Raw genomic sequence first — 21,036 nt, forward strand, 5'->3', positions numbered from 1 at the left:
TGTTTCGATGGTTGCGGCCCAAATTCGCGTATCATTTGCGTCGCACTCTATCTTCTATTTCACAATAATACAGAAAGAGTTACCGTTCTTTGAACTTTTTCAATGTCTTCTGTCAATCCCACCGCATAAGGACGCCATATCGCCGCAGTAATAGAGAAATGGACAAGCGTGATGCAGGATATCTCGTTACTAGATTTGATGCATCTCTTAGATGTTCAGCCATCAGTTTATGCTTCGGCATTCACGTCAGTTAGCTTTGCTGCAGCCAAAGAACAATTAATGGGGTGTCTAGTTAATGGATGAAGAAATAAATTGTTAGATTCCTTGAATATCTCTATCTTATAAATCTTAAACTATATTCTGCTGAAGTTATAAGGAGTTATTTGCCGAGAGTAAAGAGCAACAGATGAGGTAAAATGAGACGCTTGGGTAATGTATGGAGAAAGGAAACCCAACACTCCAGTTCAAGCAAACATGGAAATAGACATTACCTTTAAAGATAGAAATCACCTTTTAGTGAAAACATAACAAAAAACGGATATAGTTTTAAGGTTGTGCTCAAATTAGGTAGTTTTAGAACTTTTTAATGTAAGCATTTAAGACTTTGCTATAAAAAGCTGAAAATACTTGTCAAGCGAAAAAGGTTAAAATTTGTCTTATTAATTTCTTTTTAATTCCCAGCATCAATGTCACTAGGAAAGTGTTCTAATGTCCTCGTTGGTGCATAATTTTGTGCTATAGTCGGATTAAGTTGTAAGTAGTGAAAACGGCTCATAGTTTTCTTGTAAGAGTTACTTTTAGAGGCGTTGCATTTGTGATTTCATTTTATAGACTTATTAACGATGAGTGAACCACATGTTTTACCAAAATATTAGCTAATTTAAACAGCTGCCCGCAGGAACCCTGAGCATGGAACTCCATATTGTTACTGCTTATCTACGAGGAACACCTTCACCATAACTACACATTTATCCACGAGTATTATTCTATTTGCTTTTAATGAACGGCATCCTAAATAAACTACCCACATACAGAGACGAAAAGCAGCTGATATTAGGAATCCGAAATATGTGACTTTCTGTCCACATTCTTATCAGATTTACATGCAGGATCGTTGAAAATTCCTTTTTCCATATTACCTCCCATCCAGCTGCTGCTGTTACTGTGGAACCTAAATTCACTCTTGTGCATGACTATGTGTATTATGTCTTTGTGACTTTTACTTTTTCTTACGTGCACTTATTGTTTCCAAGCTTTATCGATATACGATGGAAGACAGTTTAAAAAGGGTGCAACAGATGTGAGTGCAGATATTTTTGTATGTGGTACTTTGATAGGTACACACATCAGTGTGGTAGTCGTTTTCTCTGCGACGAAAAGTCTTCCCTCAAGCAAGCCACAAACTTTGCGACCTGATGTTTTCTGCAGGGCCGTAATGCCTCCACACTTCAGCATCTAACCAGCTGCCCCAGGGGAAACTAAGCATTAATGTCTCGCTCTTACGACATGTGCTTGGAGGAACTACCAAACCTAAAAACATACAACTTGTAAGTGCTGTAATTATTAGTCTGCGAATGATGGAAAAGCTGATGTATTGTTGTTTAGCGCACTGTCTTCAGTCAGCTGTAGGAATATTCACTCTTATAAAACCCGTTACGTTCTATGTACTGTAAGACTAGTAGGGTACCAGCTATAATATTGATGCTTTTAGCGTAAGTGATAGTAATGTAATTTATATAAAACGCTGTGTAGCATCGTATTATTGTAAGAGTGACACTTAAATTTATATAGTCATTCTGGAAGAAATAAGCATTATCTAGCGCAACTGTTTGTGGAGTAATTTTGCTGGACATAATTAAAAGAAAGACGTATTTCGTTGCGACGTAATCTTCTCACTAAATTCCAATCACCAACTTTCTCCTCCGAATATGAAAATATTTTGTTGACACCTACTTTGGGAGGAACAATCACCACGATAAAATAAGGCACATCAGAGCTCGTACGGAAAGATATAGGTGTTCATTCTTTCGGCGTGCTATACGAGATTGGAATAATAGAGAATTGTGAAGGCTGCCAAGCACTTAAATGTGATTTGCAGAGTATCCATCAATATGTAGATGTAGATAATAAGTACAGCTATACAGTTGTCACCAGAAAGAGAAAGTATATATTAAACTGATTTACTGTCAAGAGCTCTTTAAAATCTTTTTTTCTGACAGTTTTGAAATTGTCGCTGTGAAATTTTAATTTATGAATTTTCCTATGGTTTTTTGGTAGTCGTCGAGGAGATATTTTCCAAATACTTCGTTTTTTTGCGTATTCCGTACCATAATGATTTTTTTTTTTACATATGGTGATGCATGAAGAAACCAACTTACGTCAGCGTACAAATCAATTGTAGATTCCTCTATCGGCTGGTTATCAAAATAAAACCGCTTGATATCTCGAGCAACAGTGACACGCTCCTCCTTCTTGATGGGAACGCTGGTAGGTAGGGCTTTCTGAAAACTCAGGTTGAGTTCTCGCCATGCTGCTTTGTCTCTGGAGAGTACTGTGAAAAAGAAACGTTGCTACACCATTCAGGAGCTCGAACGAAGCACAGTGTTACATGTGGTGGAGCCATGATTTCGTTTTTGAATTACAATGTACTTGTAGTAACCGGCTAACTTAAGGCCCCTTTCAATATCTGAATTTCCCATGAAGATCTTTTAAAACAAAGGAGTCCTAACTACAGCACAGTTGTGGTTCTGGCCTTTGGTAATAGTTTATGAACTAGGTTGTGAGCTTTATTCGGATTTAAGGGTCTGGTAGTGCTTTTATTCCTCATGAACCATGGACCTTGCCGTTGGTGGGGAGGCTTGCGTGCCTCAGCGATACAGATGGCCGTACCGTAGGTGCAACCACAACGGAGGGGTATCTGTTGAGAGGCCAGACAAACTTGTGGTTCCTGAAGAGGGGCAGCAGCCTTTTCAGTAGTTGCAGGGGCAGCAGTCTGGAGGATTGACTGATCTGGCCTTGTAACATTAACCAAAACGGCCTTGCTGTGCTGGTACTGCGAACGGCTGAAAGCAAGGGGAAACTACAGCCGTAATTTTTCCCGAGGACATGCAGCTCTACTGTATGATTAAATGATGATAGCGTCCTGTTGGGTAAAATATTCCGGAGGTAAAATAGTCCTCCATTCGGATCTCCGGGCGGGGACTACTCAAGAGGGCGTCGTTATCAGGAGAAAGAAAACTGGCATTCTACGGATCGGAGCATGGAATGTCAGATCCCTTAATCGGGCAGGTAGTTTAGAAAATTTAAAAAGGGAAATGGATAGGTTACAGTTAGATATAGTGGGAATTAGTGAAGTTCGGTGGCAGGAGGAACAAGACTTTTGGTCAGGTGATTATAGGGTTATAAATACAAAATCAAATAGGGGTAATGCAGGAGTAGGTTTAATAATGAATAAAAAAATAGGAGTGCGGGTTAGCTACTACAAACAGCATAGTGAACGCATTATTGTGGCCAAGATAGACACAAAGCCCATGCCTACTACAGTAGTACAAGTTTATATGCCAACGAGCTCTGCAGATGATGAAGAAATTGATGAAATTTATGACGAGGTAAAAGAATTTATTCAGGTAGTGAAGGGAGGCGAAAATTTAATAGTCATGGGTGACCGGAATTCGTCATTAGGAAAAGGGAGAGAAGGAAACATAGTAGGTGAATATGGATTGGGGGGAAGAAATGAAAGAGGAAGCCGCCTTGTAGAATTTTGCACAGAGCATAACTTAATCGTAGCTAACACTTGGTTCAAGAATCATGAAAGAAGCTTGTATACCTGAAAGAATCCTGGAGATACTAAAAGGTATCAGATAGGTTACATAATGGTAAGACAGAGATTTAGGAACCAGGTTTTAAATTGTAAGACATTTCCAGGGGCAGATGTGGATTCTGACCACAATCTATTGGTTATGAACTGCAGATTGAAACTGAAGAAACTGCAAAAAGGCGGGTATTTAAGGAGATGGGACCTGGATAAACTGAAAGAACCAGAGGTTGTACAGAGTTTCAGGGAAAGCATAAAATTGACAGGAATGGGGGAAAGAAATACAGTAGAAGAAGAATGGGTAGCTCTGAGGGATGAAGTAGTGAAGGCAGCAGAGGATCAAGTAGGTAAAAAGACGAGGGCTAATAGAAATCTTTGGGTAACAGAAGAAATATTGAATTTAATTGATGAAAGGAGAAAATATAAAAATGCAGTAAATGAAGCAGGCAAAAAGGAATACAAACGTCTCAAAAATGAGATCGACAGGAAGTGCAAAATGGCTAAGCAGGGATAGCTAGAGGACAAATGTAAGGATGTAGAGGCTTGTCTCACTAGGGGTAAGATAGATACTGCCTACAGGAAAATTAAAGAGACCTTTGGAGAGAAGAAAACCACTTGTATGAATATCAAGAGCTCAGATGGCAACCCAGTTCTAAGCAAAGAAGGGAAAGCAGAAAGGTGGAAGGAGTATATAGAGGGTTTATACAAGGGCGATGTACTTGAGGACAATATTATGGAAATGGAAGAGGATGTAGATGAAGATGAAATGGAAGATAAGATACTGCGTGAAGAGTTTGACAGAGTACTGAAAGACCTGAGTCGAAACAAGGCCCCGGGAGTAGACAACATTCCATTAGAGCTACTGATGGCCTTGGGAGAGCCAATCATGACAAAACTCTACCATCTGGTGAGCAAGATGTATGAGAAAGGCGAAATACCCACAGACTACAAGAAGAATATAATAATTCCAATCCCAAAGAAATTAGGCGTTGACAGATGTGAAAATTACCGAACTATCAGTTTAATATGTCACAGCTGCAAAATACTAACGCGAATTCTTTACAGACGAATGGAAAAACTGGTAGAAGCGGACCTCGGGGAAGATCAGTTTGGATTCCGTAGAAATGTTGGAACACGTGAGGCAATACTAACCTTACGACTTATCTTAGAAGAAATATTAAGAAAAGGCAAACCTACATTTCTAGCATTTGTAGACTTAGAGAAAGCTTTTGATAACGTTAACTGGAATACTCTCTGGCAGGTGGCAGGGGTAAAATACAGGGAGTGAAAGGCTACTTACAATTTGTACGGAAACCAGATGGCAGTTACAAGAGTCGAGGGGCATGAAAGGAGTGAGACAGGGTTGTAGCCTCTCCCCGATGTTATTCAATCTGTGTATTGAGCAAGCAGCAAGGAAACAAAAGAAAAATTCGGAGTAGGTATTAAAATCCATGGAGAAGAAATAAAAACTTTGAGGTTCGCCGATGACATTGTAATTCTGTCAGAGACAGCAAAGGACTTGGAAGAGCAGTTGAACGGAATGGACAGTGTCTTGAAAGGAGGATATAAGATGAACATCAACAAAAGCAAAACGAGGATAATGGAATGTACTCAAATTAAATCGGGTGATGCTGAGGGGATTAGATTAGGAAATGATACACTTAAAGTAGTAAAGGAGTTTTGCTATTTAGGGAGTAAAATAACTGATGATGGTCGAAGTAGAGAGGATATAAAATGTAGACTGGCAATGGCAAGGAAATCGTTTCTGTAGGAGAGAAATTTCTTAACATCGAGTATAGATTTAAGTGTCAGGAAGTCGTTTCTGAAAGTATTTGTATGGAGTGTAGCCATGTATGGAAGTGAAACATGGACGATAACCAGTTTGGACAGGAAGAGAATAGAAGCTTTCGAAATGTGGTGCTACAGAAGAATGCTGAAGATAAGGTGGGTAGATCACATAACTAATGAGGAAGTATTGAATAGGATTGGGGAGAAGAGAAGTTTGTGGCACAATTTGACCAGAAGAAGGGATCGGGTGGTAGGACATGTTCTGAGGCATCAAGGGATCACCAATTTAGTATTGGAGTGCAGCGTGGAGGATAAAAATCGTAGAGGGAGACCAAGAGATGAATACACTAAGCAGATTCAGAAGGATGTAGGTTGCAGTAGGTACGGGGAGATGAAGAAACTTGCACAGGATAGAGTAGCATGGAGAGCTGCATCAAACCAGTCTCAGGACTGAAGACCATAACAACAACAACAACAGTTTCAGGTTTAGTATTGAAGGCTGATAGCCAGAGTGGTATGAGCGGACAGTTAACATGCAGTTGCCACCAAACAGATCGTCGTGATGGACATACCTTGCTGGAGCTATTAACGAAAGTTTTATTAGTTTTATGTTTCAGTGGAAACACACATACAGCCGTGTGGCTAGGGCTTCCCGTCGAGTAGACCGTTTGCCTGATGCAAGTCTTCCGAGTGGACGCCACTTCGGGGACTTGCGTTTCAATGAGGATGAAATGATGAAGATAAACATAATACTACACTCAGTACCTGAGCGTAGAAAATCTCCGACCCAGCCGTGAACCGAACCCGGGCCGTTAGGCATGACATTCCGTCTCACTGACCACTCAGCTACCAGGGGTGGGACAGTGGTAACGGAATAATAAGATTCTAAAAAGATTATAAATGGAAAATACAGCCAGTGTAAAAATTCACCCATTTCGTTTTCATTAGTGAAAATAAAATGCTGTTATCGCTGCTAAAGGGAAGTTTTTTCTCTGTGTGATGACTGCAAAATAATATTAATTGTTTCTCGTGCACTATAAACTGATTAATGACACTCGTTGTGATCCAGCAATGAATGCAAACTGTCCCAGTCAGAATGAAATATTTAGCCAACATAGGAATTCTATCTATCGCTTGAGCCTTGTCCTGCAATTACACAGGGTCAGCCACGTTAATTCGATTTGGCATGTTAATCATGAAGGGGTGGCCAGATGCTCTTCCTGCAGCCACCCCATACCCCCCAGGTCGGAATTAGTGTACCCCAACTCTCTGCATCGCGCGTAATCCATGGAATAGTGCGAAAGTGTTCAGATGTCTGCGAGCCGTTTAACTGAGGCGGAACATGGGGACCAGCCCGGTATTCACCTAGCGGGATGTGGAAAACCGGCTAAAAACGACATCCAGGCTGGCCAGCACATCGGCCCTCGTCCGCCGGGCAGATTCGATCCGGGGCCGGCGCGCCTACTCGAGTCCAGGAAGCAGCGCGTCAGCACTCTCGTCTACCCTGGCGGGTTTAGCCAACATAGGAATATCAACAACAAAAACTCATTATGGTGCCAAGGATTCCTGTAGAGATGTTTCAAACAATTCAAGAGTGTTTTTCCATGTGTCATTCCGTAGCCACTGTAGAGAGGCGTGACGTTGTAGTGCATTCACGTTACGCTGTGTCCCTCAAAAGTCGATGAGTGCACATATAGTTTATTCAACAGCGTTTTGGAATCAATAGGAATTTTAAAAAAATCTGTAGGCTTTATTCTTGTATTACTCATTAACCCATTGAAAGACACATGATACATTACATGTCACAGCAGTTAAATTCTTCATCCGAAAGACAACGGCGTCAGTTAACATAGACGAATTTTCGACAACTGTCTTCACAACAGCGACATTCAGACCGAGAACTCTAACGTATATCCATACTAAACTGTCATTTAACTCTCCCTGGAAAATCTGATTGATAATATTCTTCATTTACTTAAATCTATATGCAGTATTTTCATCGTGTTATTTACAAGGCAAAGCATTTTAACCTTTGAGTAGAAGCATTAATTCCTGTCTGTTATTAATGGTACGAATACCAGAGAGTAGAACTCTTTTGTGTAAACCTAGTGTATAATAATTACTGTCTTGAAGGGAGTACAAACCTTGCATAAAAATGAGTCCTTCACGAGAGGTGATACCTAGGAGCAATGGCACAGGCTTAAATTTTCCACTCCTTAGTACTTCGAAGGGATCTTGGGTCACCACACTGTCTGGTACCCCAGGAGGCTCAATCGATGCTCCGAAAGGCGCGAATTCCGTCCTATCCTTTTCTCAAATAAAAGAAAATAGTTGTTATTAGCACTTGTAAGACTTCTGTAATTTCTTTCTATATGTTTTCTTTGTTTATCTCTCTCTCTCTCTCTCTCTCTCTCTCTCTCTCTCTGTCCCTCTCTCTCTCTCTCTCTCTCTCTCTCTCTCTCTCTGTGCGCTCGCGCGCGCTCGTGTGTGTGTGTGTGTGTGTGTGTGTGTGTGTTCGTGTGCCTTGAGTGTGTGTGAGTCGTCACCTCCTTCGTAGCTGCCTCGGACGCATGTTCGACGAGTTTTCTTGCCGGCTGCTCCCTCATGAAGGCGACCAGTTCCTCCGTGGTGTTCCCGGTGAAACCCAGGAACCTGGCCAGTCGAAATGCTCTCTCTCTGCAGTTAGTGATCATAACACCTTCCGTTAGGGCCCCGCTTTGGCAAATGATGCGATGGAACAAACCTGCGGAAGAAGGCATTTGCTAATACATACTGTAAGTAGGCTGTTTAGGTTTTTATGTTGGTAACGCCACGTAGCGCTCTGTATGAAAATCACTGACTGTGCTGTGTGCATTCTGTGGCTGGTTAGCATTGTTGCAATATTCACTATTGTAGTGTTGGGAAGTTGGATGTGAACAGTGAATAGCGTTGCGCAGTTGGAGGTGAGCCGCCAGCAGTGGTGGATGTGGAGAGTGAGATGGCGGAGTTTTGAGAGTGGATGATCTGTGCGTGTGTCCATCAGAGACAGTAAATTTGTAAGACTGTATGTCATGAACTGATATATTTAATGACTTTTGAACACTATTAAGGTAAATACATTGTTTGTTCTCTATCAATATCTTTGATTTGCTGACTATGCCTATCAGTAGTTAGTGCCTTCAGTAGTTAGAATCTTTTATTTAGCTGGCAGTATTGGTGCTCATTGTATTGTAGTAGTTCGAGTAACGAAGATTTTTTTGAGGTAAGTGATTCATGAAAGGTGTAGGTTATAGTCAGTCAGGGCCATTCTTTTGTAGGGATTTTTGGAAGATTGCGTTGCGCTAAAAATATTGTGTGTCAGTTTAGTGTTGATCAGAATAAGTAAAGAGAGAAATGTCTGAGTACGTTCAGTTCTGTTCAGCTGTTTGAAAATCAAATAACCTTGGCGGGTTAACGTATGGTGCGGCATTTTTGGAGGAAGGATAATTGGCCCCCATTTTATCGATGGCAATCTAAATGGTGTAATGTATGCTGATTTCCTACATAATAATCTACCGATGTTACTAGAAGATGTTTCACTGCATGACAGAATAGCGATGTACTTCCAACATGATGGGTGTCCGGCACATAGCTCGCGTGCGGTTGAAGCGGTAATGAATAGCATGTTTCATGACAGGTGGATTGGTCGTCAAAGCACCATACCATGGCCCGCACGTTCAGTGGATCTGACGTTCCCGAATTTCATTCTGTGGGGAAAGTTAAAGGATATTTGCTATCGTGATCCACCGACAACCCCTGACAACAAGCGTCAGCGCATTGTCAATGCATGTGCGAACGTTACGGAAGGCGAACTACTCGCTGTTGAGAGGAATTTCGTTACACGTATTGCCAAATGCATTGAGGTTGACGGACATCATTTTGAGTATTTATTGCATTAATGTGATATTTACAGGCAATCACGTTGTAACAATATGCCTTCTCAGAAATGATAAGTTCTCAAAGGTACATGTATCACATTGGAACAACCGAAATAAAATGTTCAAACGTAACTACGTTATGTATTTTAATTTAAAAAACCTACATGTTACCAACCGTTTGTCTAAAATTGTGAGCCATATGTTTGTGACTATTACAGCGCCATCTATCACAAAGCCAAAAAACTGGTCCAACCAAAACATTCATATCTTTACGTACTACACGAATATGTTATAAAAAATGGGGGTTCCTATTTTAAAAAGACGCAGTTGATATCCGTTTGACCTATGGCAGCGCCGTCTAGCGGGTCAAACATAGCGCCATCTGGTTTTCCCCTTCAAGCTAGAAAAGTTTCGTTCTTTGTAGTTTTTTCGTTTGACGCTTATTTCGTGAGATATTTGGTCCGGTCACGATCAATGGACAACCCTGTAGTTCAGAGGTAACGATCTACTTTAGGTTCCACTTTAAAAATTCTAGAAGGCAAAATTTTTAATCAAGCATGCTGAAACTTTTTCTGTAATTTCAAACAACGTACCAGACTGCAGGTGAAAATAAAGAAGATTCTATATTAATACATATTCTCCACCAGGGGTGGAGAGCTCTTCTGAACAGCACATTGCAAGGCATCCCAGATACGCTCAATAACGTTCATTTCTGGGGTGTTTGGTGGCCAGTGGAAGTCTTAAAACTCAGAAGAATGTTCCTGGAGTCCCTCTGTAGGAACTCTGGGAGTCGCATTGTTCTGCTGGAATTGCCCAAGTCCGTCGGAATGCACACTGGACATGAATGGATGCAGGTCATCACACAGCATGCTTACGTAAGTGTCACCTGTCCGAGCCGTATCTAGACCAATCAGGGGTCGCATATCACTGCGGCAGCACACGCTCTACACCATTACAGAGCCTCCACCAGCTCGAACAGTCCCCTTCTGACATGCAGGGTCCATGGATTCACGAGGTAGTCTCCATACCAGTGCATGCCCATCCGACCAAGCAACATTTTTTCCAGTCATAACCGGTCCAACGTCGGTGTCGACGGGCCCAGGTGAGGCGTAAAGCTTTGTGTCGTGCAGTCATAGAGACTGCACGAGTGGACCTTCGGCTCCGAAAGCCCATAACGACGATGTTTCGTTGAATGGTTCGCGCGCTGACACTTGTTGATGGCCCAGCATTGAAATCTGGAGCAATTTTCGGAAGGGTTGCGTTTCTGTCACGTTGAACGATTCTCTTCAGTCGTCGTTGGTCCCTTTCTTGTAGGATCTTTTCCCGACCGCAGTGATGTTGGAGATTTGATGTTTTACCGGCTGGATTCCTGATACTCACGATGCACTCGTAGAATGGTCATACGGGAAAATCCCCATGTCAATGCTACCTTGGAGGAGATGTGTCTCATTGAACGTGCCCCGGCTACAGCACAACATTAAAGTTCACTTAAGGGTTGATAAACTGCCATTGTAGCAGCAATAACCGATCTAACAACTGCGCCAAACATAGCGTTGCCGACGGCAGCGCCGTATTCTGCTTGTTTACATATCTCTGTTTTTGAATACGCATGCCTAAACCAGTTCAAAAATGGTTCAAATGGCTCTGAGCACTATGGGACTTGACATCTGTGGTCATCAGTCCCCTAGAACTTAGAACTACTTAAACCTAACTAACCTAAGAACATCACACACATCCATGCCCGAGGCAGGATTCGAACCTGCGACCGTAGCGGCCACGCGATTCCAGACTGAAGCGCCTAGAACCGCAAGGCCACACCGGCCGGCCTAAACCAGTTTCTTTGGCGCTTCAGTGTAAGTGATGCAGAGCTGCCACCTGTGACAGCCACAATGGCCATAACATCGCAGGATATGGGGCAGAACTGAGCTAGGGTAATGGATGTCAGTACGTCACTCCGTGTTGCTACAGCCCTATTCTTTATTCAACAGTCGTAGACGCCTGCTACCGGTGGCTTGCGAGTCTACTGACCGATGAGACATGTAGAAAACGTGCTAGGCCGCAGACAGTCACGGCAACCATTGAGATGGAATAACAGACGTCCAGATTTCTGGTTATGCGCAGCATAGGTAATCTTGTTTCTTACCCAATGAACTGTCATAAAGTCATGAGGAGGACGACTTGTCTGAAGACATGATACAAGAAGAAACAGGAGTCGACAGGAAAGAAACAGGGAATCCAATATTATAATCAGAATTTGAAATAGCTTTTGACAACATAAGATATCGATCGGAATTTCTAAGTCATTGGTAGAAGTGACAACCAAACGGCTATTATAATTTGTCTGGGGAACGTATGAGACTGGCGACAGATCGTCACACTTCCGGGAAAACATCATCCACACAATTCCGAAGGTAGCAAAAGACGACAAGTGCGACAATTATTGCACAGGCAGCTTGACAGCTCATGTGTCCAGTTACTGACAAAAATAACATACAGAAAAATGGAAAAGAAAATAGGGGATCTCTTAGGTTACGATCAGTTTGGCTTTACGAAAGGTAAAGCCCCAAAAGAGGTAATTCGAACTTGTCAGTTCATAATGGAAGCAAGTCTGAATAAAGATCATAGGATTTATCGACCTGGAAAAGCGTTCGACAGTGTATAATGGTGCAAGATGTTCGAAATTCCGACAAGAATAGGGGTACGCTGTAGGGAAAGATGGAGAACACAACATGTACATGAGCCAAGAGGGAACAGGAAGAGGGACACAACAACTAAAAAAGGAAGCGTATTAGAAAGAATTAAGCCAGGAATGTAGTCTCTCGTCCCTCTATTCTATCCATAAATCGAAGAAGCAATGTTGGGAATAAAACAAAGTTTCAAGAGTGCAGTTAAAATTGCAGGTGAAGGGGTATCAATGATAACATTCGCTGATGACATTGCAATCCTCAGTGAAAGTGACGAAGAATTACAGAAGCTATTGAATGGAATGAACAATCTAATGAGTACAGAATGTGGGTTAAAAGTAAATCAAGGAAAGGCCAATGTAATGAAATGTGCCAGAACTGAAACAGCGAGAAACGTAACATTAAGATTGGTGATCACGATGTAGATGAAGTTAAGGAATTCTGATACCTAGGTACCAAAATAGGCCAAGACTAACGGCGCAAGGACATAAAAAGCAGTTTAACAGTGGCAAAAATGGCATTCTTGGCCAAGAGAAGTACACTAGTGTCAAACATAGACCTTAATGTGAGAAAGATGGTTCAAATAGCTCTGAGCACTATGGGACTTAACATTTGAAGTCATTAGTCCCTTACAACTACTTGAACCTAACTCACTTAAAGACATCACACACATCCATGCCTGAGGCAGGATTCGAACCTGCTACCGTAGCGGTCGCGCTGTTACAGACTGAAGCACCTAGAACCGCTCGGCCACAGCGACTGGAGTGAGGAAGAAATTTATGAGAATATACGTTTAGAGCACAGCATTATATGGCTGTGAAACATGGACTGTAGAAAACTGGAAGAGAAGAGAATCAAAGCATTTGGTGCTGAAGAATGTTGAAAACTAGTTGGACTGATATGGTAAGAAATGAGGAGGCGACGAAACAAATATATGGAAAACACTAACAAGAAGAAGGGACTGGATCATAGGACTTGTGCTGAGACACCACGGAATAATTTCCGTGGTTTTTCAGGGAATTGTCGAGGGCAGAAACTGAAGAGGAAGAGAGAGAGATTGGAATACATGGAGCAAATAACTCTGAGGTGAAACGGATGGCACTGGAAAGGTACTTATTTTGTGTTGCATCAAACCAGTGAGAAGATTGATGACTCAAAGAAAAGAAAAAGTGTCTGTAGTGGAAGACAGTACTCGAGCGTGTAGTGGTAATTTTTTCTTGTCTACTCTTGCATTGTTGTTGAGGCAGATGGTGGATGGAAACTTAGTTCTCCTCTGGACATCTATAAACGGATAGGTCCATCTTTATGTTGTGAGTAGTACTCGAACTCGTTGAAAAAGACAACGCAGTGGCACTCTTGTGTCAGCACTGACTTCGAGTCCGCCACCGACAGCGCGCCTCTCAGCTGCGATGTCAAATGATGCCACTGAACTGGCCGCTCTGAGGACAGTCAGTAGGGGTACAGAAGTCGTCACACTGCCCATATGATTACTTGTCTAGCTGCCAACAAGCACTTTTCAATGTACGGAACGTTTCTGTACGATCCGGTATGACCGAACAAGCTATATGTTTAGCCTCTCTGGTGGTAGTCGCACGGGAACTTAGAGATGCCTCATGGCGTCTCTTATAGCTAACCTGAATCCATTCGTTGGTCGCATGGGTCTTGGCATTGGGACTGCAGCCAGAAGTAATAGTGCGGAGAGATAAATTACAGACTGTACAGACGACGATCCTGTCTCTGTCGAATCCTGACACATGTTGGAAGACGTTACTTCTTCTTACATGAGGCGTGACACGATCTTGTCACCAGAGAAATCTACTGCGTAATATCCCCCTTACATCCAGAATATAGGGGACGTAATTCCAACTCCCCTCCGCCGTTGTACTTAAATCGTAAACGTCTGCCTAGCCAAGCACCTCCAAGGCTCAATGGCAGTATCACACTTGTTACATGCCACCGTCATGGTGCTGCAAATGACATACAGTGTAATTGCTGCCAAAAATCTCAAGTCGCAGAGTGTGATACTAAAAGAAAAGGAGTGGCTGCGAAACCTTCAGATGGTGTAAATTTGATAAATGTCTCCAATACACTGGAAAGATAACTTTGGATTCTCCATAAACTGAATAGGTTCTGACCATATACTTTTACGTTCTTCAATATTTGATTTTCACAGTTTTACTCTCATGTCGTTTCTGATGAAAATGGCACTAGTTGGGGTAGCGGTAAGCCGGCCGGAGTGGCCGTGCGGTTCTAGGCGCTACAGTCTGGAACCGAGCGACCGCTACGGTCACAGGTTCGAATCCTGCCTCGGGCATGGATGTGAGTGATGTCCTTAGGTTAGTTAGGTTTAATTAGTTCTACGTTATAGGCGACTGATGACCTCAGAAGTTAAGTCGCATAGCGCTCAGAGCCATTTTTGGTGTAGCGGTAAATTAGTTTTCATGGCCGGCAATGTATTTTTTGTTTCCCTGTGGCGATGAATGCAAACTGTAATGGCAGGAGAAACGTAAAATTTCAGTTATGATTCCACATATCTGCTCCTCAGAAACTGAGAGTTCAGTGTAAGGCTGTGATAATGTTTGAGTCAGCATTACCTATCCTAATAATCACTTATCGAAGTGTGAGTTCACCTGTCTGCACTCGAAGATAACAACCCATCATGTCGCTTGACTGGTAAGTTATCAGGCGTTGTAATGAACGTCATTTGACGGATAATCTCATTCGACAGCTTGGCTGTTCGCCGCATGACAGAGGTCGAGCAGACAATGAACCACCCTGTCAATGACGGATCTTGAATACCACTTGTCCAGAGAAACATCCACCGTGAGAATCAACTGCCTTGAGTAGCAACGTTTTCATGTGATGAATAGCAGCATTGTGTCACGGGCTGTGTAAGTGACATACGGTCGTTTTACATCAGATCACTTCTCAACCCATCTCCAGACTTCGAAAACAGATCTGCAGCCATACAATCCATTATCAGCTCCTCGCTTGTGGGATGCCAAAGACATCGCCTCAGCCGGCCGTTGTGGTCGAGCGGTTCTAGGCGCTTCAGTCTGGAACCGCACTGCTGCTACGGTCGCAGGTTAGAATCCTGCCTCGGGCATGTGATGTGATGTCCTTAGGTTGGTTAGGTTTAAGTAGTTCTAAGTCTAGGGGACTGATGACCTCAGATGTTAAGTCCCACAGTGCTCAGAGCCCTTTTTGAGTATCGCCTCACAGGTGTGCTTACGCTCAATTACGTCGTAGGAATGAGTGTGGGTACAGAAATACTGCCATCGTCCGCATATGGGAACGAAAGAAAAAAAGCCACTACCACTGAATTGGCTCTGAGCACTGTGGGACTTAGCTTCCGAGGTCATCAGTCCCCTAGAACTTAGAACTACTTAAACCTAGCTAACTTAAGGACACCACACACATCTATGCCCGAGGCAGGATTCGAACCTGCGACCGTAGCGCTCGAACGGTTCCGGACTGAAGCGCCTAGAACCGCTCGGCCACACTGGCCGGCCTACCACTGAAGTGAGGTGTGCTTTGGTAAACTGCTATGACATGGTTCGAGTACGGTCAAACTCATAAAATCATATGAGGTGATGCAAGAAATTTGCCAAAAGGGCACCGGTCTGGTTAGCGACAGAGATTTTCTTCAGAAAGCGGACTTGAGGGGGGGAGGGTTGGAGGAGGAATTTGATAAGAGGAACGCAATGCCGCCTCTGGTAGATCTGCCACCTCTCATCGCCGAAGATGTCGTGTCATGAACTTACTTAATCGTCGACAGGGTGAAGATGCCCTTCAATTGTTCCTTCGTATCAAGCGCGCCGTACGCCATCTTGGACCAAGAAGCGAGCACAGTCCAAAGGCTGTGGTGAGAGGTTGCGCTTTCTCTGGATTTCTCTCCCATGCTTTTAGTGTCTTTTGAATCCACACCACGGCTGACACCACCATCAGGGCGGAAAAGGATGCGCTCGCACTAAGAAATATCTCTCTACAACTCAGCAGCCCGTGAATGTATATTTCGAATCTTCAATAAGATACCTAAAATATTCCCTCTTACTATCCTAGATATTTTGCAGTCTTTATAGTTACGCTGCAACCCGCACTGCACATCTTCTTCCTTCTGCCGTTAAAATAAGTAGTGAAGATTAGTTTAACGTATTTATAGGCCGGGTAGTGTAGCTCAGTTGGAAAATGAAGAGAATGGTCAAACAGTCACCATCCACTTAATAAACTGTCTGACATTCACTTTAACAGATTTAGAGCAATCATCAGAAAAGTCTTATACAACAACTGCACCACGCCGCTTATACTGAGTGATGTAGCACTGTTCGCACGAGAGATGTTTTGCATACACTCTTCAAAGTGAATAGCAGGTGGTACATAGACGCATCTGAATGGCTCAAAAAAGCTAACACAAGACCGATGATTCCGCTGCGACAGTACCTTTGGTACACATCTTCCTACGATTCATGTATTTAAAGCTCGTCAGTTTCACTGTTTTTCTATAGTGTCATGATTGTTCTCGAATAGAAAAACTTCACCCACACTCTGAACGAGTCTTACCTTTGGCTGCAGAAGACATGGAGAGTATATGACAGGCTACGGCACCCGCGCTCTCACCAAATATGGTGACGTTGCCCGGGTCACCGCCAAATCTGGCGATGTTGATCTTCACCCACTTCAAAGCCATCACCATATCTTTGAGACCTGCGTTTCCGGGCACCAACTCGTCCTCCGTAGACAGAAAGCCTGCGTGAGAGAAAAGTACGTGATTGCAATAGCTGTTCTGAGGTGAAGGAAATCAAGTCCAGCAACGTGCAAAACCGTCTAACATTCGGACTCTCCACTAATTATTTTTAATTTAATTGAGATGTTGATTCTCAGATGATAATAAAATTATATTAATGATATATAGGTTATGTCTGTTCATGAACAACTGAATGACGTAATTAACGTTATGACACGTGTGTTATTTGAATACTGTTCAGCGGCCAGAAAAGTTTCATGTATACGCTGCATATTTGACACTTTATTGCTCAATACATGTGTTTTATTACTTCCACTACGTGTTGACGTTAGTTAAAATGTGTGCTAAGTGCTCAGTTGGTGAGATATCCTTCTGCAAACACCTCCAAAATTCTTCTCAGCAGAGCACGCACTTCGTACATGAATCTTCCCATCATGTCATTTTGTTTATTCTGTACAGAGTTTTCGCATTTCGAATACTTTGATGTGACATCTATTACCAAAATAACCAATATTTCGAGAACTGGTAACACGGGAGACCTGACGGAATAAATAAGAAATCCGGTATGGTTTCCCTGTCATCAAGAAGATAGCCCTTATGTCCACAAATCATTTAGAAAATCAGATCTTTGAAAAAATAGACACACAGAGAAAATATAAATTCGCATACTGAAGTTTCACCCATTGCGGATGTGGGAGACCACGACTGTGATGAGTGAATGTTTCCAGAAATTATTGCAACCAGTCGCTTCCTGCAATTTCTGATTACCACGACCGTTTTCGAACCTCATAGCGGCTCATCATATGATACACATTTAGTGCGTTTTTGGAAAATTGTTGGGGTTATATAGCTGTGGCTGAATGTAAGAACGAAACATGTAAACACTGAATGTGGAAAGAAGGTTTTACATTATGAGGTCGACTTCAGTGGCTACATGTTTCCTATTTATAGCTTAGCACAGCTATAAGGACCTCACAATACTCGAGACATGCAATAGGTGAAAAAATATGTACTATCTGGTGGTTAATCGCCAGGCGATTCGGAACCGATCAAGGTATTAAAAGTTGGAAAATTACAAAAGGTGACTGGTTGTAGTAATTTCTGGGAACCTTTGAACACAAGAAAGACTAGATAGATGTCATACAGACATAAATAACACAAACGTAAACATAAAATTATCAATAGAAAATGTAAAGAAGTAATAATTTTTTTCCCTACCATCAACAAAGGAAATATACTCTGATATACGGTCGGGGGATCACCCTAGAGAAGATATGGACTGCTAATTGGGAAATTCATTGAGATAAGCGACTTGACAACGATCAGATTATTGTTATGCAGGGTCTGTGAAAGAGTATCTCGAAAACAGTGAAGCTGGTCGAATATTGACGTACTGCTGTCGTGAGCGTCTGCGGAAAGAGGTAGAAGGACAGTGAAACAGTCACTAGACGCCAAACGGTTGAGCCTCCACGAGTCTTTACAGCACTTGGGATTCGGAAGCTTGTCTGTTCTGTTAAGTAGGATAGACGGTTCGAAAATGGGTCAAATGGCTCTGAGCCCTATGGGACTTAACATCTATGGTCATCAGTCCACTAGAACTTAGAACTACTTAAACCTAACTAACCTAAGGACATCACACAACACCCAATCATCACGAGGCAGAGAAAATCCCTTAGGATAGACGGTGATCTATGCCATCTCTGCCGAAAGAGCACAATGCTGGTGCACGCATAAGTGTTTCAGAGAACACCGTTCATCGTACATTGTTGAACGTGGAGCTCCACAGCAGACCACCCCTACATGTTTACATGTTGACCCAAAGACATCGCCAGTTGTAATGTGCATGAGATCTTCGGGATTGGACAGTCGATCAATTTTAACGTGTCGGGTCTTGAGGAGAATCACATTTCTCCTACACTAAGTCGATAGTGTTCTCCACAAACGCCGTCACCGAGGTGAACCGCGGCTCGAAATTTGCACCGCACCACGGACGCAGGCTGGTGGGATCGGTGTCATGCGACGGGAACATCCTCCTGCGCTTGCATTGGACCTGTAGTAGAAACCGAAGATACGGTGAGAGCTTTGAACAACCTGTATTCTTTCATGCTTGATAAACTTTGAGGTTCGCCAATGGCATTACAATTCTGTCGGAAACAGCAAAGGACTTGGAAGAGCAGTTGAACAGAATGGACAGTGTCTTGAAAGGAGGGTATAACATGAACATCAACAAAAGCAAAAAAAGGATAATGGAATGTAGTCGAATTAAGTTGCGTGATGCTGAGGGAATTAAATTACGAAATGAGACACTTAAAGTAGTAAAGGAATTTTGCTATTTGGGGAGCAAAATATTTGATGATGGTCGAAGTAGAGAGGATATAAAATGTAGACTGGCAATGGCAAGCAAAGCGTTTCTGAAGAAGAGAAATTTGTTAACATCGAGTATATATTTAAGTGTCAGGAAATCGATTCTGAAAGTATTTGTATGGAGTTTAGCCCTGTATGGAAGTGAACCATGGACGATAAATAGTTTAGACAAGAAGAGAACAGATCCTTTCGAAATGTGATGCTACAGAAGAATGCTGAAGATTAGATGGGTAGATCACATAACTAATGAGGAGGTATGGAATAGAACTGGGGAGAAGTGAAGTTTGTGGCACAACTTGACCAGAAGAAGGGATCGGTTGGTAGGACATGTTCTGAGGCATCAAGGGATCACCAATTTAGTAGTGGAGGGCATCGTGGAGAGTAAAAATCCTAGAGGGAGACCAAGAGATGAATACACTAAGCAGATTCAGGAGGATGTAGACTGCAGTAGGTACTGGGAGATGAAGAAACTTACACAGGATAAAGTAGCACGGAGAGCTGTATCAAACCAGTCTCATGACTGAAGACCACAACAACAACATCTTCAGCGGCAGTAAAGTCATCTTTCATCAGTATAGTCGTTTTTGTCGTTCAACGAAAACTGTGATAGTATGGTTTAAAATATCAGCCACCAAATTCGTCTGATATAAACCCTATGGCACCCATATTGGTCCCTATCGTGTGCTATCGCCATGTACTTGTATCGGCGGCCCGTTATTTACGCGAATTACGGGACACGTGTGCGCCTGCATAGCTGATTGGTAACTTGTTTGTGTATCAAGCAAAGCGCCCGATTTCGGTTCTCGGTCGGGTTGGGGATTTTGTCCGCTCGTGGACTGGATGTTGGAATTGTCCTCATAATCCTTTCATCATCACACCGACACGCAATTCGTCCGGTGTGGTGACATGTGAAATAAGACTGGCAACGCGGTGGCCGAACTTCCCACGATGGGGTGTCCCGTCCAACAAAGACTGAATCTTTCGCTTCACGTCTAATTTTCACCACAACCACAATTACGCTCCTCTGGTACAAGTGTTAAATAGAGTAAGCAAAATCATATTTAACAATTTAAATAGTAATAAGGAGTAGAAACTGAGGCGCGGCGGCTCGAGTCGATCCATCGCACACTGCGTATCTCTGGTAGAGTATCGCGCAGTGTAGCTACGTGGGCCTCCGAGATTGGAAGGGCAGTGAAGCCATGAGGGAGCTGGCCTGTGGGCAACTAGGCGAGGGCACGGAACCTAAGTAGACCGCTTAGAAGGATATGTGCGCTACTGGGCGTTTTGCGCACCTGTGGTAGCACCCCAGGCTGCGCGACCTGGCAGCACTACGCAGTGCTGACTGTCCTATTGGTCTTGGCGAATTTTGGTTGCACGTTGGCCGATGGGCCGAACTGATTTTGCAGGCCTTCCATTTTTCCATTAAAGCCGTATTTGCTGAACATGAAGCTGATCTTCTGGAAGTGAAGGTATTTTCCGAACTCTGGATCCAAGAGTTGTAATTGCTTCCTGCAGCATATGTTTTCCCAGCGTGGCTGAGGGCTGGCTTGAGATTCTACACTACTGGCCACTAAAATTGCTACACCAAGAAGAAATACAGATGATAAACGGGTATTCATTGGACAAATATATTATACTAGAACAAACAAGTGATCATATTTTCACACGATTTGGGTGCATAGATCCTGAGAAATCAGTGCCCAGAACAACCACCTCTGGCCGTAATAACGGCCTTGATACGAATGG

General features: G+C 42.8%; 1 protein-coding gene across 1 annotated transcript in view; it reads right to left on the bottom strand.

Annotated features, from left to right (window-relative positions):
• Nucleotides 1–21,036, bottom strand: part of LOC124775522 (juvenile hormone esterase-like) — an 82,783-nt gene that overhangs the window by 23,346 nt on the left and 38,401 nt on the right. The window contains exons 4-7 of the mRNA XM_047250354.1: nucleotides 16,743–16,928; nucleotides 8,149–8,345; nucleotides 7,747–7,909; nucleotides 2,379–2,551 (exon numbers count right to left, since the gene is read on the bottom strand). Coding sequence (XP_047106310.1) covers nucleotides 2,379–2,551; nucleotides 7,747–7,909; nucleotides 8,149–8,345; nucleotides 16,743–16,928 — 719 coding nt within the window. The remainder of the gene's footprint in view (nucleotides 1–2,378; nucleotides 2,552–7,746; nucleotides 7,910–8,148; nucleotides 8,346–16,742; nucleotides 16,929–21,036) is intronic.

This window comes from Schistocerca piceifrons, chromosome 2 (genome assembly GCF_021461385.2).
Source record: "Schistocerca piceifrons isolate TAMUIC-IGC-003096 chromosome 2, iqSchPice1.1, whole genome shotgun sequence".
In the NCBI taxonomy this organism is placed as follows: domain Eukaryota; kingdom Metazoa; phylum Arthropoda; class Insecta; order Orthoptera; family Acrididae; genus Schistocerca; species Schistocerca piceifrons.